Source organism: Procambarus clarkii, chromosome 3 (genome assembly GCF_040958095.1).
Source record: "Procambarus clarkii isolate CNS0578487 chromosome 3, FALCON_Pclarkii_2.0, whole genome shotgun sequence".
NCBI lineage: Eukaryota > Metazoa > Arthropoda > Malacostraca > Decapoda > Cambaridae > Procambarus > Procambarus clarkii.
The window spans coordinates 23,429,134-23,454,132 of NC_091152.1; the positions used below are offsets into that span (position 1 = coordinate 23,429,134).

General features: G+C 48.5%; 1 protein-coding gene across 1 annotated transcript in view; it reads right to left on the reverse strand.

Annotated features, from left to right (window-relative positions):
- LOC123760893 (uncharacterized) overlaps window positions 1–24,999 on the reverse strand; it is a 177,961-nt gene that overhangs the window by 118,622 nt on the left and 34,340 nt on the right. Inside the window, exons 2-3 of the mRNA XM_045746700.2 lie at window positions 18,111–19,364; window positions 8,097–8,436 (exon numbers count right to left, since the gene is read on the reverse strand). Coding sequence (XP_045602656.2) covers window positions 8,097–8,436; window positions 18,111–19,357 — 1,587 coding nt within the window. The 5' untranslated portion in view covers window positions 19,358–19,364. The remainder of the gene's footprint in view (window positions 1–8,096; window positions 8,437–18,110; window positions 19,365–24,999) is intronic.

Consider the following 24,999-nt stretch of genomic DNA (forward strand, 5'->3'; position numbering starts at 1 on the left):
TTCACTGAGACATTTTCTAAGTAAGTAAGTAAGTAATTATCAAAAGAAGGCACCAAACCGGGAAGGCTATGTAGCACCATCAAATACGCAAAATAATCAGAGGGCGCTAAATATCACCAAGGATGCCAATACGAGAACAAAAACGCATAAGGCGAACGATATCAAAAGTATCCGAGTCACCAAGAATTCTATCGAGGGACAGGTGACCGCGAGGGGCGGTCGGAAAGCAAGACACACGCTCGTCCTGGAAGTCAGGACATTCAAGAAGGACATGCACGACCGTAAGAGGGACAATGCAACTAGGACAATAAGGAGCAGGGCGGCGCTCCATCAAGTGACCATGGGTTAAGCGAGTATGGCCAATATGCAACCTCGCCAGAGCTGTTTCCCACCGCCGGTTACGGTGGAAGGAGGACGGCCACGAGGGAACACAACATTTAAGAGTACGTAGCTTGTTACCAGTAACAGACAACCAAGAAGCCTGCCAACGGGTAAGGACTGAGGAATGGATAACCGGGTAAAAGTCGGAATACGGAATGCCGTTACGAGAGATGGGACAAGAGCGGACAGCTTCCTTAGCGGCAGCATCCGCACGCTCATTTAAAGACACACCAATATGGCTGGGAACCCAACAAAACTCAACCGACTTAAATTTACTGTGAACGAGAAACAGCCAGTGCTGGATCTCGACAACTACTGGATGAACCGGATTAAAGGACCCGAGAGCCATGAGGGCACTACAAGAGTCAACAACAACCACAAAGGAAGACTGACAACGAGAAAGCAGGAGACGAAGAGCATAGAGAATAGCATAAAGTTCCGCTGTAAAGATGCTAGTCTCCGGAGGCAAGCGACACATATAAGTACGATCAGCTAAAACAACAGAGTAGCCAACACCGTCCGCTGACTTAGACCCATCGGTGAAGACAGAAACGGAGCAGGAGTGAGAAGAAAAGTGCTCGAGGAAAAGGCGCTTTAGAACCGTAGGAGGGGAAAAAGCTTTAGTGATACGGGTCAAGGAAGTACAAAACCGCGGAAGAGGGACCCTCCACGGGGGCAAAGAAGGAACAACACGAGGAGAAACATCAGAAATACGAACGGAGAGAGAATCCTGTAGGCGAGATAACCGGACAGAAAGAGGGAGGTGGTGAAGAGGAACAGGAACCGCAGGAGGGGTAAAAGTTAAAGCATGACAGAGGCGAGAGGAAGGATGTTGCAAGGACCGCGCAAGATAGCGAAGACAGTAGCAATCACGGCGGTCCTGGAGAGACAGGAAGCCAGTGTCAACATATAAGCTAAGGATGGGAGTCGAACGAAAGGCACCAGAACTGAGGCGCAACCCAGTATGGTGCAAAGCATCAAGACGGCGAAGAGTAGAAGGAGAAGCAGACGAGTAAGCAGGGCAACCATAATCGAGCTTAGACAGGACGAGAAAGGAATGTAAAGCAAGGAGAGTGCGCCTATCTGCCCCCCAAGAAGTATGGGACAAGACCCGAAGGAGGGTAAGGGCCTTAGAGCACTCAACACGGAGGTAAGAGATATGGGGAGACCAAGACAAACGAGTGTCAAGGAATAACCCCAAAAGCTTCGCGGAATCTTTGTATTCAAGGGGATGACCATAAAGTGACAAAGAGGGACGAAGAACAACCCGTTTCCGCGTAAAAGTCATGGCACAAGTCTTAGAAGTAGAGAACTTGAAGCCATGACCTGTGGCCCAAGACGACACGGCATCAATTGCAAGTTGAAGCCGGCGTTGAAGGAGAGGCGAATCATCACCCTGACAACAAAGGGTAAGATCATCGACATAGAGAGCGGAGAAGACACCAGAAGGAAGAGAGGAAAGAAGACCATTGAGGGCAACAAGAAAAAGAGTAGTGCTCAGAACACTACCCTGGGGCACACCTTCGTATTGCTGAAAAGAGGGAGAGAGAGCGGTACCAAGGCGCACCCGAAAGGAACGACGAGAGAGGAAGCTGCGGAGAAAGAGAGGGAGATGACCACGAAGGCCAAAAGAATGAAGTTGAGATAGGATATGATAACGCCAAGTGGTGTCGTAAGCCTTTTCTAGGTCAAAAAGGACAGCAACAACGGAGGTCTTCGCAGCAAAAGCAGTACGAATATAGACCTCCAAGTTCACCAGGACATCTGTCGTGCTGCGGCACTTGCGGAAACCAAATTGAGAAGGGGAGAGGAGGTGATGGTGTTCCAGGAACCACATCAGACGAACGTTAACCATACGTTCAAAGAGTTTGCAGACACAACTTGTGAGAGCAATAGGGCGAAAGTCCTTAGGGGAAGTACCCAGAGACCCCGGTTTGCGAACAGGGAGGACAACGGCATCGAGCCAGTTCTCAGGGACTGACGACGACTCCCAGATCCGATTATACAGACTCAGTAAATACTGAGACGTGCTCGGAGGGAGATGGCGAAGCATCTCATAATGAATACCATCAGAGCCCGCCGCCGTAGAACCGCAGAGGGCCAGGGCAGAACGAAGTTCAGAGAGAGAGAAGGGATCATTATAGGGAAGCTGAAGATGAGTGCAGAAATCTAAAGGACGAGACTCAAGGACAGGTTTACGAAGAAGGAAAGATTGGGGAAGATGAAGACCAGAGCTAACAGAAGAAAAGTGGGAACCCAGTTCGGAAGCGACCTGCAACGGGTCCGCCACAAGAGTATCATGGAGGTGAAGGACCGGTGAAACATCGGGAACGAACTTACCCGCTATCTTGCGGATACGCTTCCAGATCTGGGCCAGAGGGGTCTCGGACGTAATTGTTGAGACATAAGATGCCCAACATTCACGTTTAGCCGTACGGATGGCCCTACGGGCCACCGCACTCGCTTTCCGAAAGAAAAGAAAAGAATCGGTCGTCTGCCTATGGCGGTGCCTCTTCCAGGCTGCACGCTTACAGCGGACAGCCCGAGCACAGTCCGCATTCCACCAGGGAACGCACTTTCGTGGACCCCGAGAGGAAGAGCGAGGAATAGAGCGGAGGGCAGCGTTGAAGACAGTGTCATGAAAAAGGAGGAGAGCGCGAGAGAGAGGCAGAAGGGAGAGGTCAGGGAGAGCAGCACTGAGGGTAAATAGGGTCCAGTCTGCCTTAGCAAACTGCCACCTAGGGAAAGAGAGGGAAGGGCGAAAAGAGAAAAAGGAAACAAGGATGGGGAAATGATCACTTCCATGGAGGTCATCAAGAACCTGCCACGTGAAATCTAAGTAAAGAGAAGAAGAGCAGAGAGAAAGATCAAGACAAGAAAGGGTGCGAGTCCGAGAGTCCAAATGAGTGGGCTCACCAGAATTCAGAAGAGACAGGGAAGAAGAGAGGAGAAACGGCTCAAGGAGGCGACCCCGGGTATTCGTCAGAACGTCACCCCAAAGAGAATGACGACAATTGAAGTCACCCAGCAGGAGCACAGGCTCCGGCAAGGAGTCCAGGAGGTGTTTCAAATCAGGAAGAGAGAGCGGGACACTCGGGGGGAGATAAATGGAACAAACTGTGTACCATTTCCCCACAAAGATACGAGCAGCAGAACAATGGAGAGGCGAAGGAAAAAGTAAAGGAACAAAGGGAACATCAGCCCGAATCAAGAGAGCAGAAGAATTAGAAGCCCCAGCAATGGCTGGGGGGGGGAGAGAAAGGAATAGCCACGAAAACGACCAGGACGAGCACCAAGCATTGGCTCCTGGAGACAGACACAAAGGGGCGAAAACCGCGAAATCAGAAGTTGGAGTTTGAGGAAATTGGCGTAATAACCTCGAACGTTCCATTGAAGAATGGACAACGACGAGAAGAGAAAGGACAAAAACAGAGAACAAGGAAGAAACAAAGGCGAAAGAGCAACAGAGCACGTTAAAGAATATCAGGGTCGGGATCAGGGTCAGCAAAGTCAGGGTTAGGGGGCATGGGTAAACTGAGCAAAGACGGAGGGAAGGAAACGGGAGAACAGAGCAGAGGTGGGCGGGCAGGGTCCGGAGGAGGAGGAGGAGGAGGAAGAGGAGGAGACAACGGAGAGGAGCCGTCAAGGACAGCAGCAGGAGGAGGGGGAGTAGAAAGAGGGGAGCGCACCCCAGCAAGAGCAGCAACCGAAAGGGAAGCAGGGGCCAAAGAAACCTCCATAGCAGGAACAGGGGGCGCAAGCACTGAAACGGGAGGGGAAGGAGCAACAGAGCCAGAAGGAGGAGCTGAGGAAGAAAGCGAAGCCTTCTTACCCGCCGGGGAAGAGGAAGAAGAGGAGCCAGGCTTACGCTTCTGACTTAAAGAGACCGGTGTCCCAGCAACCATGTACCGGGCAACGGATTCCAGTGTCTCAACAGGAGAAGCCGAACGAGAGCACACACGACGGCCGTTAGGAGAGCGATGGACATCCGCCCGCACCGACAGGCGGTGGGGAGAGCCGATAGATGGAGGAAGAGGATGGGAAGGAGGATCGGAGGGGGACGAGGAAGAAGACACAGAAGACACGACAGACCGGGTAGAAGGAAGGGGAACCCCAGACAGAGGACCAGGAGGAGGATCCTTCGGGAGAGAACCCAAAGGAACAGAGGAGGGGGCAGTGGGCGCATCAGGGTCCAAGGCCCGGAAACGGTTGTGAGTCTGAGGAAGGCGGGAAGGACGAGGAGAGGAAGAGCGCAATACGCGAGCATAAGAGATAGTAGCATAAGGCGGGAGCCGGCGAACCTGGCGCCTCGCCTCAGGAAAAGATAAACGCTCCCGGTGCTTCAGGTTGAGGACGGCTGCCTCAAGCTTGTAATGGACACACGCACGGGAGAAGGTAGGATGGGCCTCACCGCAGTTGAGGCAACGAGCCTGGGGAGAAGTGCACTCCGACTTAGAGTGACCTTCGCCACCACACAAAGGACAGAGAGAGACAGTCCCGGAGCAGCGAAGGGCACCATGCCCAAACCTCCAGCACTTGTTGCAGAGCCGAGGAGAAGGAATGTACTCCTGGACAGAGCACCTGGCACCAGCAAGAATGACAGAGGGTGGAAGGGTCCTACCATCAAAGGTAATCTTCACAACCCGGAGGGGTTGACGGCGACTACCACGAGGGGGACGAGTAAACGTGTCCACCTGGAGAATAGAATGGCCCTGGGCAGCGAGGATATGTCGAATATCGTCGTGGCAGTTGCGCAGGTCCCGAACACCGGTTGCAACATGGGGCGGGAGCAAAATAGTGCCAACACTGGCATTCAACTGAGCGTTCTTCGAGACCCGAACGGGGGTCTCGCCAAGGCAGGATAAGGCAGCCAAGCGGGAAGCAGCATCCTGAGAAGGAGCAGCAACGACACGTGTACCGAGACGAGTGGGGTTGAAAGTAATGGAGGCATCCACGGAATCAATGAGATGTCGATGAAGGGAGAAATCGTCAGGAGGCGCAGAATCAAGAGGGAGGAGATCAAAATATTTGGCCCACGAGGCGGGACCAAACAAGGCTTGATAGGTAGCAGAACTGGAAGGAATCGAGCGAGGGCGGCCGTGACGAGGACGGCGGTGAGAACCCCCAGAGAGAGAGGGGTTAAAAGGCGCAGTAGTTACAACTAGAGAAGGAGCCGCGCCAGGGGACGAGGTAGTCACCACTGGGGGCTTGGGGCTCGACCCAACCACAGAGGAGGGAGGGGAGCCAGGGGAAGGAGTCAGAGAGGCCAAAGGAGGAGCAAGGTCGGGGCCCAATGCAGCGGAGGCTACAGAGCCCGGTCTTCCAATACGGACCGACTCGGGGGCTTGGTCGCCCACCCCACGAGCCTGAGAAGGTAAGCCAGAAGCAGCCGAAACAGGGGTTATCATCTTGACGAAAAGAAGAATTCACTCACGAATGTGCTCCCACACCCACCATGGAGCCACAATTAGAGGCAGGACACCCAACAAGAAGCTATCGCCGATCTTGTCGGGGCCTCCTAGGGGTGCGTCGTGAGTATACGCCCCACAAACGCCACCTTAAGAAACCGACAGTCCGTCGAGATCGGGTTCAGTGACGAAGTGGGGATTGACAATAAAAGGTTCCCCTCGCTCTCGACGTCGGGTACTGCAGTTCTACGGGTGCATGAGTATGCCTCCTCAAGCACCCGGGCGTCAAAATAGAAGAAGTCCATGGAAGAACCAGAACGAGCAAAAGGTCGGCAGGAAACGGCAAGCAGATAGGAGAAGAGGGGGGAGAAAAACGAAACAGAAGGAAAAGGAAAAGGTGCCCAGCAGAATTGGAGAGGACGGCAGCAGGAGCACAAGGCTAGAAAAGGACAGAGGACTGTCCTAAGGAGCATCACACTCCGGCAGCTGCCCACGAAGCCCCCACACGGCGACAACGAGCTGAGCGGGGAGGGGGAGACATTTTCTAAGAAAACGAAGACGGAGGTTTAAAGAGTGAGAAGTAATACCACATTGGATACCTGTGGCTCATTTGGGTACTAAAGTTTCCACCCGTGTCCCCTTGTTCGTGAACCACCCGTGCTTAACAGTTTATCTTTATCTACCCTGTCAATTCCTCTGTGAATTTTATATTTAGTGATCATGTTTCCCCCAACTCTTCTGTCTTCCAGTGTTGTGAGGTTTATTAGTTACAGTAATCTTTCCTCTTAGCTCATACCCCTCAGCTCGGGGACCAGCTTGGTGGCATACCTCTGAATATTTTCTAACTTCCTTTTGTTTGACTAGATGTGGACTCCAGGTTGGAGCCGCATATTCCAGTATTGGTCTGACATACGAGGTATATAAGATTCTGAACGATTCCTTACACAAGTTCAAGAAGGCAGTTCTTATGTTCACAGGTCTAGAATACGCCACTGCCTTTTGATGTCTATGATATCTAAAGCCAGTTCCTACGTTGACCAGCCAGAGGGAAACAGGAGGCTGGGCTCATATTTTGCATTCAATTCTCCTCTATCTCCGAGGAGGCTTAGCTGGACTTACCCCTCCTTGGTTAAGATTTGGCATTAGAATTGAAAAAATGCAAACAGCATTAGTCCCGTAAAAAGTTTAAAATTATCTTCAGATATTAATTGTTTCAAGTTCCTTACTAAATTTAAGAAGCTAAGAAATACAGAAGTTTTGTACCAGAATCATTGACTCTTGTTTTGGTATATTCAGTATGATATGCTTAGTCAAGGACTTGGATCAACGTTTCGTAATTTGTTAAAGCATCAATGAAGCAGAAAATGACAAGAGAAATCTGCAATACTTAAAGTACCGGGAGAAGAGACAGAACACGACGCAGACTTTGTCAAACATAACTCACAACAAACTATTTTAAAACTATGTAAGTGCATTTCATATATTTATATTAAACTTAACTATATATAGTTCAGTTCATTGGATACAAAATATCCAATGAAAACAATCCAGTTGTTTAGTCCAGATCTTGCTAAATTATGACAATAAAGAAAATAATTCTATCGTAGTGAGACGTTTAGAGAGTTGGAGACGTGAGGCGCGGGTGGGAGGAGGGTGAGGTGGTGGCGAGGCGCGGGTGTGAGGAGGGTGAGGTAGAGGCGAGAACCCGTCCTCTTAAAAATAACGTCACTTTTGGCTCGTATGCGCACTATGGCTAAATTTGGACGTAATTTGAAATGAAATCGACTCACAAAAGTGACGATCTGTTCCGTTTTCTGTTTGAGTCGTCCGGCTTACTCGGCCAGCTTAGAAAAGGAAACTTTCCATTAACGTTTTGCATAACGTTTTGAAACTTTATGAGAATTTCCTGCCCACCTGACCTATCAGAGGACCCTTAACTTACTGTTGTTGAAAAAAAATCCAAAATTTATTTTCATTTTTTTTTCATTTTCAAATTACGTCCAAATTCGGCCATACGGGTAACGGCCAAAAGCGACGTACTTTTTAAGAGGACAGGCTAGAGGCGAGGCGCGGGTGTGAGGAGGGAGAGGTAGAGGCGAGGCGTGGGTATGATGAGGGTGAGATGGAGGCGTTGCGCGGGGAGTGACTAGGGTGAGGTGGAGGCGAGGCACGGATGTGACGAGGGTGAGGTGGAGGCGAGGCGCGGATGTGACGAGGGTGAGGTGGAGGCGAGGCGCGGATGTGACGAGGGTGAGGTGGAGGCGAGGCGCGGATGTGACGAGGGTGAAGTGGAGGCGCGTCACTCACCTTGGCCACGTGAAGACTCGAGGCGCGGCACACCTTGCTGACCAGGGTAACATTGGAGCAGGAGGACCTCTCCTCATCCTGCCGGTGACTCAGCAGCGGCTGCGACTCCTGCTGGCCGGTTGGCGGCTGTTGTTGGTGATCTTGGTGTGGGTAGCGGCAGCGGGAGGCGAGGCGGGTGTTCCAGCGCAGGTACCAGTGTTGCTGGGCCATGTAGGCCACCTGGTCCTGGTGCCGCTCCAGCCGACAGTGGAACAGGTCAGAGAGGAGGGTGATGGCGGCGTGTGTGCTCGAGTCGTTGGCTCGCAACACCTTGATCTTCCACTGGTGCAGCGGCTCGTAGCTGCAACACCATCAACACTGTCATCAACACCTCTACAACACCCACGGTCACAACACTCATCAACACCTCTACAACACCCACGGTCACAACACTGACATCAACACCTCTACACCACCCATGGTCACAACACTCATCAACACCTCTACAACACCCACGGTCACAACACTCATCAACACCTCTACAACACCCACGGTCACAACACTGTCATCAACACCTCTACATCACCCACAGTCACAACACTCATCAACACCTCTACAACACCCACGGTCACAACACTGTCATCAACACCTCTACAACACCCACGGTCACAACACTGTCATCAACACCTCTACAACACCCACGGTCACAACACTGTCATCAACACCTCTACAACACCCACGGACGCAACACTGTCATCAACACCTCTACATCACCCACAGTCACAACACTCATCAACACCTCTACAACACCCACGGTCACAACACTGTCATCAACACCTCTACAACACCCACGGTCACAACACTGTCATCAACACCTCTACAACACCCACGGTCACAACACTGTTATCAACACCTCTACAACACCCACGGACGCAACACTGTCATCAACACCTCTACATCACCCACAGTCACAACACTCATCAACACCTCTACAACACCCACGGACGCAACACTGTCATCAACACCTCTACATCACCCACGGTCACAACACTGTCATCAACACCTCTACAACACCCACGGTCACAACACTGTCATCAACACCTCTACAACACCCACGGTCACAACACTGTCATCAACACCTCTACAACACCCACGGACGCAACACTCATCAACACCTCTACATCACCTGTGAGGAAACTGACCAGTGAGATTTGTTTTTTTGTTTATATTAATTTATATAGTAATTTATATTTTACGTTAATTTATATTTTTCGATAGCAAACTGTTTGACGTTTGAAGTGAACTGTATGATTTAGAATCCCACAAATCGCTTCCTTACACATTCTGGGGGGTTATAGTTTATTTATGTATAGTCATCAATTTAAATTATTTGTTAGTAGACATTCACTACAGTATTAGACTAAATATATTATTAACTAAAATGGGAGGCCTTATCTGTATTGCTGTTATATCCTAGGCAACCAGATATGAACATGTATTAACACGCCAGTCAATACACTTTGTATTTATAATGCGTTTCAGATGTAGATATGATAGAGCCCAATAGGCTCAGGAATCTGTACACCTGTTGATTGACGGTTGAGAGGCAGGACCAAAGAGCCAGAGCTCAACCCCCGCAAGCACAACTAGGTGAGTACAACTAGGTGAGTACTTTATGGACGACGCTGCCCCTCAACTCATGTACTGGAGTACAAGGTAACTAGATTTCATTCTTCTTCCTTTTCCCCTTCAATTACACCTGTCAATGTGCACTCACAAATAATAGCAGTAATCCTAAATATGACAGCTATATCAGGGGAAATATTAATATGTTGATTGAATAAAAGTTAAATAATATTTACCCTGTTTTGTGTCTCGATACGCATCCTAACCGGTTCGTCTTAATATATCTACATTACACTGATCCGGAAGGAAAGATAAAAGGTTTTGGAATTAGGATACTTCCCTTGATAATAGACGAAGTTGTGTTGATAATGGGAGCACTTTACAACCCATAACACTGTTGTTCAAAGGATAAATTATTGGAGCTAAATTTGCCCCAGCGAGACACGTTAAAAAAAATGGCGACTGATCCATCCAGCGTCCTGTCCAGATGTGTCAAGAAGTGGTTTTAAGGCCTACATTTACTCTATTTTGGCACTGATAATTAAGTTTGTTAACGGGAAATATTTTTATGATGTTTACAGTCCAAAGACTGATGTATTAAGGATGTTTCCCATTATTTAGCTGGTGAATTTAATAGCGACATGTGGCAATGATATCCCTTGTTTTCTACTGAGGAAACTTCTTCACCTCTACACCACCCATGGTCACAACACCTCTACAACACCCATGGTCACAACACTGTCATCAACACCTCTACACCACCCATGGACACAACACCTCATCACAACTCTTGGTCACAACACTGTCATCAACACCTCTACACCACCCATGGACACAACACCTCATCACAACTCTTGGTCACAACACTGTCATCAACACCTCTACACCACCCATGGGCACAACACCTCTACAACACCCATGGTCACAACACTGTCATCAACACCTCTACACCACCCATGGACACAACACCTCTACAACACCCATGGTCACAACACTGTCATCAACACCTCTACACCACCCATAGTCACAACACCTCAACACAACTCTTGGTCACAACACTGTCATCAACACCTCTACACCACCCATGGACACAACACCTCAACACAACTCTTGGTCACAACACTGTCATCAACACCTCTACACCACCCATGGACACAACACCTCAACACAACTCTTGGTCACAACACTGTCATCAATAAATTTCAAAGTGGTCTGTATTTAAAGTTATCCTGCTGGTGTTTAACTGTACACAAGTTTGGGGGGGGGGGGGTATATACATAGTCTATACCACAAATAGTGGATATTAATAAACTACAATGTTATTGTTAGTACTACAGCTAAAATGGGTTAATTAAGTGGTAATCATTAGCCTCAGCTGTTAAGTTGTTAGTGTGAGAGCTGGTCCTCTAACTTCAGACTGTGGTTTACCACATGTGATCCGTCCTGGACCTGTATTAATGGCGGCTCTTGGTCATTGTTAAGAGCAAGTAAGCGTATGTACAGGTTCATGCAGGCGTTAACAGCTCTCTGTGATTTCCTCAGTTCGTCAAAGGTTACCTGCCGAGTATTTACACCATAACAATTGCACAACAATATTATAATCTATAAATGTTACATACATGACTTAGGATTGTGTAATGTATAAAACCAGGCTCAACCCTTTTGGGGTGTTCACCCTACTATATAACCGAGTTGAAATTTATCTAATGTTATTAGGCCTTCTAATGAAAGGTAATTAGTTCAAACCGGTTATAAAGGCACTCCTCGATGTAGGTGAGGTCGCTGAGGCAGATTCACTGTTGGTTGACTTCTAATTTCGAGTCTTTGTAGTGATACGTGTCGCAGACCTCTCGAGGAGCTCTTTATTTACATTCAATGAACACCTGAGAGACATTCGAAATATGTGTATAATACTGAACCCTCACATTGTTTGAGTTAGGAAAACACTATTTGACAAATATTGATACTGTTCTTAAAAGATTCCCCCATTTTGCACCCACAAGATAACGTAAGCTTTTAAGGTTGACAGATGTTAATCTTCTTGTTTGAGGAGCTGTTCACTTGAGACAGTTAAGGAAGTCCCAGCTGTGTCTGGGTACAAGTGACAGGATGAACAACCCAGCGGGTTTTCTTCCTTTTAGGGAGTGTTGTACTTGCTGCTATGGCGGTATGCCCACTCACAAGATGAGTGGCGCTGCCCAATAAACTCGCCCCTCGGGGCAAAATTAAAAAAAAAAAAATCAATGACGAGCCGACTGCCTCCTCCCTGGCATCTCCAAAAATATTGTTCTAATTCTGCTTTTTTTTTACATGAGGAGGGAGCCTTTAATTTGATGGTACATTTTATTAGGTTAAAGCATTTAAATCACTTTTCAATTAATTATAATGCCTAGACTGTTAGTTTAAGGATATGATGATGAGTTAAATTTTTGTTTTGATGTTGTGACGGATATCCCATTCTCTATAATACTTCTATGACTAACTAATATAACTAGTATAACCGTGTTTGCTGGTCATATGGGGTGTTAGTAATCTACTATGTTAGTGTCGGATTTCCGTCAATACCACCCACGGACACAGCACTGTCATCAACACCTCTACACCACCCAAGGTCACAACACTGTTCTTCCCCAGCTCCTTCCCTCCTCACCTCCATCCCTCTCAACCTCCATCCCTACCCTTCTCCATCCTAAATGTAGTTATTGTCCTTGTATATAAGACACAGGAGGCAAACCCTCAGCAGTTTAAAGACCAACTAATGAAAATAGAACACTGCTTGGAAAACCTCACAAATCCAGCCCCGAACATCATCCTGCTTGGGGACTTCAACCTACGGCACCTGAAATGGAAGCACCTGGCTAATACAGTAATATCAGAAAGAATATCAAGAAGTAGCCTAAATGAACAGGCACATGCAAATGACCTGCTACAGATGTACGACAGGTTTGTCTTAAATCAGCAAATAGTAGAACCAACTAGGAAGGAGAACACGCTGGACCTCATTTTCACCAATAATGATAATTGATCAGGAACATTATGATAACAAATACCAGTTACTCAGATCACAACTTAATTGAAGTTCTGACAAGAATGGGAAATAGACCTTCAAAACCAGTCCCGATTCCCGGTGGAGGAGATTTCAGCAAATTCAACTTCAATAATAAACAGATAAACTGGGAGCAAATAAACCAGGACTTCACAGAAATAAACTGGGAAGAACAGCTAGAAAATGCAAATCTGAACCTATGCATGGAAAAAATAAGCTCAGTAGCACTAGAAATATGTTCAAACCGCATACCCTCTAAGAAAAAAAAGAGGAAGAGATGCAGATTGGAACGGGAACGTCGTTCCCTTTATAGGCGAAGAAAACGAATCGCGGAACAACTTGAGAGTCGCACCCTATCTCAAGAACGGCGAAGAAGGTTAGGTAGAGAAATAGAAACAATTGAACTCAAGCTACAAGAATCATACAAAACCCAGGAGAGGCAAAGAGAGCAAAAGGCCATCAGTGAAATAGAGAAAAATCCGAAATATTTTTTCTCCTATGCAAAATCAAGATAAAAAACCACATCTAGTATCGGGCCCCTGCAAAAGGGAGATGGAACTTTCACCAATGACAACAAAGAAATGAGCGAGTTACTGAGGAAGCAGTACGACTGTTTTCAGCGAGCCACTAAACACACTAAAAATTGATAACCCAAATGAATTTTTCATGGATATGATACCAACATTAAATCATATATCAGAAGTCACTCTATCCCCGCTGGATTCTGAAGAAGACATAAACAGTGTGCCTATGCACTCTACACCAGGCCCGAATTCTTGGAACTCCATATTCATCAAGAACTGTAAAAAAAACACGATTGCAAGCCCTTCACATTCTTTGGAGACAAAGCCTAGATACTGGCGTTATCCCTGACATACTAAAAACAGCAAAGATAGCACCACTCCATAAAGAAGGAAATAAGGCAGAGGCAAAAAAATACAGACCGATAGCACTAACATCGCACATCATAAAATTCTTTGAGAGAGTGCTAAGAAGTAAGATCACAAAATACATGGAATCACAGCATCTCCATAACCCCGGACAACATGGTTTCAGAACAGTGCACTCTTGCCAGTCACAGTTGCTGGACCATTATGACATGGCATTAGATGCCATGGAAGACAAATAAAATGCTGATGTAATTTACACAGATTTCGCAAAAGTCTTTGACAAATGTGACCATGGTGTTATTGCACATAAAATGCGTTCAAAAGGAATTACCGGAAAAATAGGCAGATGGATCTACAATTTCCTGACTAACAGAACCCAATGTGTAATAGTCAACAAAATAAAATCCAGCGCATCATCCGTGAAGAGCTCAGTCCCCCAGGGTACTGTGCTTGCTCCACTACTTTTTCTCATTCCATATCGGACATAGACAAGGACACAATCTATAACACTGTATCATCCTTTGCAGATGACACTAGGATTTTCATGAGAGCAGGCAACATGAGGACACGGCAAACCTCCAATCAGATGTAGATCAGGTCTTTCAATGGGCTACAGAAAATAATATGGTGTTTAACGAAGATAAGTTCCAGCTCATGCGCTACTGAAAAAATGAAAATATAAAAACGGAAACCACGTACAAAACTCAGGCAAATCATAACATAGAACGAAAAGGCAATGTAAAGTATCTGGGTGTACTCATGTCGGAAGACCTTACCTTTAAAGAACACAATAAAGTAGCCGTCACAACTGCAAGAAAAATGAAAGGTTGGATAACAAGAACTTCACACTAGAGATGCTGTAACGATGATGATACTTTTCAAAACGCTAGTGCTCTCTAGAATGGAGTACTGCAGCACAATAACAGCCCCTTTCAAAGCTGGAGAAATTGCTGACCTGGAGAGCGTGCAGAGATCCTTTACTGCTAGAATCCACTAAAGAGCCTAAATCTGTATTCCCTTGAGCGCAGGCGGGAGAGATACATAATAATTTACACGAGGAAAATAATAGAGGGGGTGGTCCCAAACCTGCACACAGAAATAACATCTCATGATACCAAAAGGCATGGCAGGATGTGCAGAATACCACCGTTGAAAAGCAGAGATACAACGGGTACTCTGAGAGAGAACTCTATCAACATCAGAGGACAGAGACTGTTCAACACGCTTCCACTACACATAAGGACATAACTGGCCGACTTCTCACAGTGTTCAAGATTGAATTGGAAAAGCACCTCAAAAGGATACCTGCTCAACCAGGCAGTGATTCGTACGTCAGGCTGCGAGCAGACGCGTCAAACAGCCTGGTCGATCAGTCCAGCAATCAGGAGGCCTGGTCGACGACCGAGCCGCGGGGACGATGAGCCCAGAAATCACCTCATCGTAAGGTAACAAGGTATTCCCCCTCCCCACATCCGTCCCTACCCTCCTCCGTCCCTCCCCACCTCAGTCCCTCCCCACCTCTGTCCCACCCCACCTCCATCCCTCCCCACCTCCATTTCTACCCACCTCCGTCACTCCCCACCTCCGTCCCTCCCCCACCTCCGTCCCTCCCCACCTCTGTCACTCCCCACCTCCGTCCCTCCCCACCTCCGTCCCTCCACATCTCCGTCCCTCCCCACCTCCGTCCCTTCCCCACCTCCGTCCCATCCCCACCTCCGTCACTCCCCATCTCCGTCACTCCCCACCTCCATCCCTCCGTCCCTCCCTCACCTCCATCTCTCTCCACCTCAGTCCCTCCCCACCTCCATCCCTCCCTACCTCCATCCCTCCCCACCTCCGTCACTCCCCACTTCCGTCACTCCCCACCTCTGTCACTCACCACCTCCGTCACTCACCACCTCCGTCCCTCCCCACTTCCGTCACTCCCCACCTCCGTCCCTCCCCACCTCCGTCCCTCCCCACTTCTGTCACTCCCCACCTCCGTCCCTCCCCACCTCCGTCACTCACCACCTCCATCCCTCCTGACCTCCGTCCCTCCACACCTCCGTCCCTCCCCACCTCCATTTCTACCCACCTCCATTTCTACCCACCTCCATTTCTACCCACCTCCGTCCCTCCCCACCTCCATCCCTCCCCACCACCGTATTAGACTGGAGTTAAGTAAACCTTAGGTAGAACTAAGTAACTTTCTCCATGAGGCGAATTATTCCTGACGTGACTAGTCAAGTCAATCGGAAATGAAATAATCACACCATAAACTTTTATATATTAAATGTAATTTATTTTCTTGGAACTTCCAGTTCAGCATTACAAACAGTAAAACACTGTTTCTTGTGATTGGAACTGATAAAATATTGCATAAAATAACGCTTCTCTGTCCTCATTAATAAGTGGGTAGAAATTCGTGGCGTGACTAGTAACGTGAATATGCCCAGGGGAGGAAGAGAAGCGGTTGTTGATCTAGAAATGGTCTCGTGAGGAACCAAACTTAGCAGAGGCGCTTATCTTCGACATCCGTACTGTTACAGTACGGATGTCGAAGATAATGTTGGATGTTGTCACTACCAACCAGTGTAGGCTGTTAACAGCTGCGGCAACCTCTAATTATGAGTGTACCCTGTATCCGGTTTGTCTAGTATCTAGTCTATTCATATTAATTGACCTTTTTATAATATAATAGATAGACGACCGGTTATAGCGAAGGCGATCCAAAAAATCATGGTGAGCCTATTATATTTAACTAACTAATTCTACTGAACGTGATATATCTGTAATGATTAGTATTTGTAGTAGTTAATACTACAAATATTAGTATTAATATTCTCACCCCACCGACATGAACTAGCCGCCATAGGTCACGAGCATCACACCTCACTCATTAACCCGATGCTCATTTGTCCTCATGTTGAAGCTGTCTAGACACATAAGGCCATTGAGTGTTTAAAATAATAACAGTAGTTTAGTTAACTAACCATTATTACAATTTTCCTATCTTTCGAGAAATATCGATAGATAGGAAAACTACAACTGAATAACCTGCCATGATATGTGTTTAGGGTAAACCCAGTAGAAGTCAAGAACTTTAATACAGTCTACTATTTCCTAATACAGTCAACTCGATATCATCAGCTACATTTAATGAATTTATCTGCTGGAAGATTCCCCACAGTCACTCACCTACCACCGCCCCTCCCCACCTCCGTCCCTCCCCACCTCCGTCCCTCCCCACCTCCTTCCCCTCCCCACATCCGTCCCACCCCACCTCCACCCTACCCCACCTCCGTCCCTCCCAACCTCGGTCCCCTCCCCACTTCCGTCCAACCCTACCTCCACCCCTTTCCAACCTCCGTCCCTCCCAACCTCGTTCCCTTCCCATCTCCACCCCTTCGACACCTCCGTCCCTCTTCCACCTCCGTCCCCTCCCCACTTCCGTCCCACCCCACCTCCGTCCTTCCCCACCTCCGTCCCTCCCCACCTCCATCCCACCCCACCTCCACCCCCTTCCAACCTCCGTTCATGCCAACCTCGGTCCCTACCCTTCTCCACCCCTCCCCTATTCCGTTCTTCCCCACCTCCGTCTCTCCCCACCTCCGTCCCTCCCCACCTCCATCGCTCCCCACCCCCGTCCAATCCCACCCACGTCCAATAGGCGAAGGTGGGAGGGACAGAGTCTATACTCGGTGCGCCCGTCACACTATGGGACCAGTGAAGGTTGGCGACGGTGCGCCCGTCACACTATGAGACCAGTGAAGGTTGGCGACGGTGCGCCCGTCACACTATGGGACCAGTGAAGGTTGGCGACGGTGCGCCCGTCACACTATGGGACCAGTGAAGGTTGGCCGACGGTGCGCCCGTCACACTATGGGACCAGTGAAAGTTGGCGATGGTGCGCCCGTCACACTATGGGACCAGTGAAAGTTGGCGATGGTGCGCCCGTCACACTATGGGACCAGTGAAAATTGGCGATGGTGCGCCCGTCACACTATGGGACCAGTGAAAGTTGACGATGTTGCGCCCGTCACACCATGGGACTAGTGAAAGCTGTTAACGGCGCGCCCGTCACACTTTGGGACCAGTGAAAGCTGGCGATGGTGCGCCCGTCACACTATGGCGCCAGTGAAGTCGGTCGACAGCGCGCCCGTCACACTATGGGACCAGTAAAGGCTGTTAACGGCGCGCCCGTCACAGTATGAGACCAGTGAAGGCTGTTAACGGTGCGCCCGTCACCCTATGGGACCAGTGAAGGCTGTTAACGGCGCGCCCGTCATACTATGGGACCAGTGAAGGCTGTTAACGGCGCGCCCGTCACAGTATGAGACCAGTGTAGGCTGTTAACGGTGCGCCCGTCACCCTATGGGACCAGTGAAGGCTGTTAACGGCGCGCCCGTCACACTATGGGACCAGTGAAGGCTGTTAACGGCGCGCCCGTCACACTAGCGGATGCGAACAGGAATTATTTGTCATAATTCTTACCTGTAGAAGGTGTCTTGAACGGCGGTGGCCAGGAGCTCCCCCAGGAAGGTCGACCCACTCCGCCAGCTGGCGATCAACAGGATGACCCGAGGCCACCTCTCTTGACCTCGTTCGTCGTCCTGTGACCTCTCTTGACCTCGTTCGTCGTCCTGTGACCTCTCTTGACCTCGTTCGTCGTCCTGTGACCTCTCTTGACCTCGTTCGTCGTCCTGTGACCTCTCATGACCTCGTTCGTCGTGTGCAACATCACGTTCCACGTAATATTTTCCTGTCTGACTAAAATTGTAGTCTGTTCTCCCTGCGGCTCCTTCTTGATCACTGTTTCTATAATATACATTGCTATGATTAGCATTCTTACTGCTTTTATATGATTTCGGGTTACTTTCATAATGTAACTTGCCAATTTTATAACTTTGTTGGCTATTTTCTTTATCTAAATTAGCGTTTTCTTTCAGTAGTGACTCTGTTTGGTGGTGATGTGACTCTCTCCGTTCATGTCTCGGGTCTGAAGCACCGGATTCTGTTTGGTCCTGATCTGACTCGTTCTTGTCACGTCTTGACTGTGTTTGGCCGCGACGAACCACTTCGGAGCCAGGAGCACTGGCCATGGGGCTGCCATCTGCTTCCTTCACATTCTTGTCTGTCTTATTCATTTTTCTGGGATCATTATTCACTTTTATATAGTTGTGGGTACTGTCATCCCGGCTGTGGGTACTGTCATCCCGGCTGTGGGTACTGTCATCCCGGCTGTGGGTACTGTCATCCCGGCTGTGGGTACTGTTATCTCGGCTGTGGGTACTGTTATCTCGGCTGTGGGTACTGTTATCTCGGCTGTGGGTACTGTTATCTCGGCTGTGGGTACTGTCCTCCAGACTGTGGGTACTGTCATCTTGGCTGTGGATACTGTCCTCCTGACTGTGGGTACTGTCATTCTGGCTGTGGACGGAACTAGATATATCGTGGGTGTTTTGTCTATGAGGTGAGCTGAGTTGCTTCTGGATATTGATGTAGTTCCCGTGGTTGATATTGTACTTCCCTAGCATCTGGACGGAACTTTCCTGGACGAGGTAGTGATTTCCGTGAGTGTGAGTGTAGTGAGGTCGATGTTCGAGGCGTCCATGGTGTGGCTGTGAGTGTGGCGGAGGTGTGGGCAGGCCCACCAGCAGGCGCCAGTAGCCACACATCATCACCATGGACAATCCGCAGACTGCCGCCAGCGCCGCCCGCAGCCTCGCCGCCACCCGCATCCCCCACCTGCGGCAGGGATAAACACTCACTCACTCAACAGTTCATCCACCCATGCGCTGAAAACCTACCCACCCATGCGCTGCCAACCTACCCACCCATGTGCTGCCAACCTACCCACCCATGTGCTGCCAACCTACCCACCCATGTGCTGCCAACATACCCACCCATGTGCTGCCAACCTACCCACCCATGCGCTGCCAACCTACCCACCCATGTGCTGCCAACCTACCCACCCATGTGCTGCCAACCTACCCACCCATGTGCTGCCAACATACCCACCCATGTGCTGCCAACCTACCCACCCATGTGCTGCCAACCTACCCACCCATGCGCGTGTGGGCCGCGGACTCTCACACGCAAGTGGACAATTAATGGTCACCTCAGGCGACCTCATGGTATCCCCGCCTCCAGCACAGACAGTATTGAATTCTCATTCGAATGTAACCCTGACGACAATAGTTAAAATATTTATATACAAACAGATATGCACACACACACACACACACACACACACACACACACACACACACACACACACACACACACACACACACACACACACACACACACACACACACACACACACACACACACACACACACACACACACACACACACACACACACACACACACACACACACACACACACACACACACACACACACACACACACACACACACACACACACACACACACACACACACACACACACACACACACACACACACACACACACACACACACACACACACACACACACACACACACACACACACACACACACACACACACACACACACACACACACACACACACACACACACACACACACACACACACACACACACACACACACACACACACACACACACACACACACACACACACACACACACACACACACACACACACACACACACACACACACACACACACACACACACACACACACACACACACACACACACACACACACACACACACACACACACACACACACACACACACACACACACACACACACACACACACACACACACACACACACACACACACACACACACACACACACACACACACACACACACACACACACACACACACACACACACACACACACACACACACACACACACACACACACACACACACACACACACACACACACACACACACACACACACACACACACACACACACACACACACACACACACACACACACACACACACACACACACACTCTCTCTCTCTCTCTCCTCTCTCTCTCTCCCCTCTCTCTCTCTCTCTCTCTCTCTCTCTCTCTCTCTCTCTCTCTCTCTCTCTCTCTCTCTCTCTCTCTCTCTCTCTCTCTCTCTCTCTCTCTCTCTCTCTCTTCTCTCTCTCACTGCCTCAATCGCAGGCCCACTTAATATAAGTGGAACAGGGAGGGAAAATGACCGAGGAACATAACACACAGGGATGAGGGAGAATGATGGATACTATCTGTGACTGGATCAACCAGGCACTACAGAGATTCAGCAGAGAACTGCAGTAAATACATACATTAATACAAAGCCTTTGGAGTTAGTTGGGGGATGCCAAGGAAGAGATAAAGAGACTCAGGGAAATCAAAATTCGAACCATTTGAGGTACACAACCTCCTGGAAACTGGATGAAGATAACAGAGGGTTCCTTCCAGAGAGAGACTTGTTTCCAGAAATGCTGCAAAACAACCCAAGTGCCAAGGGCTCTTTAGAGGAAGCAGCTATGAATGCGGCTACTTCCCAGGAAGCTGGAAAGTGCACTGAACAAATGCTGGAAAGAAAAAGAGCAGTTATAGTTGTAGGAGTACAGGAAAAGAGCAGTTATAGTTGTTGGAGTACAGGGACCAGAAGTATCAAGCCTAGAGGAGTGGAGAAAGAAGAATCGAGCAACTATGACAAAGATCTTGGAGGGTCTGGATATAGTTGGGCTAATGGCAACATAGAGAAGGTTTTCGGGCTAGGCAGCTACAAGCAGGAAAGGAAACGACTGATAAAGGTAGTGCTCACAAAAAAGGTAACAAAAGAGGAAATCCTATTAAGGAAGAGCAGTTTTATGACGTTAAAGGGATACAAGGATGTCTTTCTGCAACGGGACATTATGAGGGAAGATAGAAGGAAGGCTGCAGAAACAAGGAGGAGACGCAAAGAAAGGATTGGGGATGGAGGAGCCACAGAACTCTACTCAGTATCTTCAATAACTTTTGAGGGGAGTGGGAATCCCCTCACAAGCATGCCAGTATCCCCAGGAAGGAATATAACAGAAGCCTCCCACCATCCCACACCACAACCATTCCCCACCAATCACCTGCACCTCCCCAGCCAGTAGAGACCCTCTTCAGACCATACCCCCAAGCACCCTGACACCAGGCCCTTCATGTTTCTCCCTAATGCCCTTCTTCCCCAACCCCCTTCCCCCTCCACAGGCCCTCCCTGTTCCCCCTCGCCAGGCACTCCCCTGTTCCCACATCCCATGCCCTCTCATGTTTTTCCAGCACATCCCCTTTCCAGTTTCCCCACCCCAAGCTCCCTTTGCCTCCCCAACCGCAGACCCCCCCTGTCCCCCCCACCCCACCCCAGATTCCCCTGCATTCCCTGCCCCCACCCCAGGCTCCCCTAGCATTCCCCCAACCCATGACCTCCCTCCCCCCTACCACATGCCCCCCCTGCTTCCCCATCCCATGCCCTAATTGACCCCCGTCCCCAGACCCTCTCAACCATTCCACCCCAGACCCTCCTAGTCCCCCTGTACTAGATCCTACAAGCTCCCCTTACACCCAGATTCCATAGTTCCTCTTTCCTAAGCCCTCCCATCCCAGACACTCCATGTCCCCCAACTCCAGTGGAATCAAGAAAAACTGAGGATGGACAGAAGAGAGTCATCTTCAAGGTAATGTACTCGAACATAGATGGGATTCCAAACAAGGCACACAAACTTAGGGAAAGAACACAAGAAGTGAACCCAGATGTCATTGAACTTGCAGAAACAAAACTCTCAGGAATCATAACGAATGCGGTGTTTCCCCAGGACTACACTATAATAGAAAAGAGAGGAAAGGAAGGGAAGGAAGCGGAGTGGCCCTACTGATGAGAGAGGAATGTAGTTGCGAGGATATGGCTTTTCTGGGCTGCAAAAAGTTCAGACTTCATAACAGACACCATGACGATGGGGAGAACCTAGAGTAGTAGTTCCAGTGATATATATAATCCTCCACCAAATGACAGAAGACCCAGGCAAGTGTATGACAGAAACAACATGGCAGTTAATATTTTAATTGAGAGAGCAGCTGCTGCTGCCTGTAGAAATCGATCCCATCTGCTCATCATGGAGAACTTTAATCATGGAAGGATAGATTGGAAAAACAAGAAACCACATGGAGGTGAGGAAAAATAGAAAGCGAATCTGTTGAAGGTGACAAGGAACTTTTTAAGTCAGCATTTCAGGGGACCCACGAGAATGAGAGGCAACAATGAACCAGTGAGATTCGACCTAGTCTTCATTCTGAACGACTCAGACATAAGGGAAATCGGTTTCGAGGCCCCAGTAGGAATGGGTAATCACAGTGTACTGATGTTTGAGTACCTGACCAAAGTTGAGTTAAGGCACTCAGGGAAGGGAGCAGAAAAAAGCCGGCATTTTGCAAGGGAAACTATGAGGAGATAAGAAAATTCCTATCGAAGATCGTTTGGGAAACAGAGCTCAGAGGAAAGATGGCTCAAGACATGATGGACTACATCACACAGAAGTGTGATGTAGGCAACAGACAAGTTTGTCCCAGTTCAAATGAAAAAAAAAACGAAATGCAGATAAGAAACCCATGGTTTAATCAGAAATGAAAACTATCAAAGCAACTAAGTACAAGGGCATAGAGAAGCTATAGAAATAAAAGTACTCTACAGAGCAGAGAAAGATACCAGAGCGCCAGGAATTAATACGTCAGGGTGAGAAGAGAGGCAGAGCAGCAAAATGAAAATGACATAGTGAGCAAGATAAAGACTTAACCAAAATTGCTGAACAGCCACATCAGGAGAAACACAACAGTGAAGGAACAGATAATGAAACTGAGGAGAGGGGCAGACTGATTCACTACAAACTACAAGGAAGCGTGTGAGGAACTCAATAAGAAATTCCAGGAGGTTTTCACAGTAGAGCAAGGAAACGTTCCAGAGATAAGAGAGGGAATATTTAACCAGTCACCACTAGAGGAGTTTGAGGTTACTAGTGGGGAGGTAAGGAAGCATCTGCTAGATTTGGATGTGACAAAGCCTATAGGCCCAGATGAAATCTCACCATGGATGCAAAAGGAAGGAGCAGAAGGCCTTCCACTCTCCATGGTGTACAACAAATTACTGGTAAAATGTGAACTGCCAAAAATTTGGAAGATGGCTAATGTAGTCCCGACATTCAAGAAGGGTGATAGACAGAAGACAAACTGGCACTACAGGCCAGTGTTCTTAACTTGCAGACCATGCAAAATGATGGAGAAAAGTGTGCGAAAAAATCTAATGGAACATCTGAAGCAAAAGCTGCCCCACACACAGCAGAGGATCAGTGATGAGCCCAAAAACAAGGTAAACTGATGCTGATGGATTGTCAAAGTCAATGAACTTACAGAGAGGACTGATCAAACAAACCCTGATGTAAGTAACTAACTATCAAAAGAAGTCACCAAGCCGGGGACGCTTTTTAGCACCGTTAAATGTGCAAGATATTCAAAAGGCGCTAAATATCAATAAGGAACATCAAAGGTATCCGAATCACCATGGATTCTATCAAGGGACAAGTGACTGCAAGGGACAGTTGGGAAGCAAGACGCATGCACATCCTAGAAGTCGGGACATTCAACAAGGATATGCACGACCGTAAGAGAGACAATGCAGTTTGGATAATAAGGAGAAGGCTCCATTAAATGCCGGCGAGTTAAGCGTGTATGGCAAAGACGTAACCTCGCCAGAGCTGTTTACCATCGCCTGTTACGGTGGTAGGAGGAAGGTCATGAGGACACACAACCCTTAAGAGCACGCAGCTTGTTACCAGTAACAAAAACCAACGACCCTACCAATGGACATGAATTGAGGAATGATTAACAGGGTAGAAGTCGAAATAAGGAACACTTTTGAGGAAATGGGACAAGTGCGGTTAGCCTCCTTTGCGGCAGCATCCACATTTAAGGAAACGCCAATATGGCTGGGAACCCAGCCTAACCTGTTTTATATCTGTTAGAGATAAGAAACAGCCAATACTGAATTACGATAGTTAACTACAACAACAAAGGAAGAATGACGGCGAAAAAGCAGGTGATGAAGAGCATACAAAATTGTATAAAATCCGGGTGCAGGCAACACATAGGTGGAGTCTGGAAATACAACGGAGTAGCCTACACCGTCGGCAGACTTAGACCCGTCTGTGAAGACGGAGATGGAGAGGGAGTATGAAGAAAAGTGAGCAACGAAAAGGCGTTTCTGAACTGTAGGAGGGGTAAAAGCTTTAGTCATGCGGGTCAAGGTTGTACAACGCTTAGGAAGAGGGATCCTCCATGGGGTCAAGGATGGAACGACACGAGGAGAAACATTGGTAAGACGAACCGAGAAAGAACCTTGCAAGCTAGACAATCGT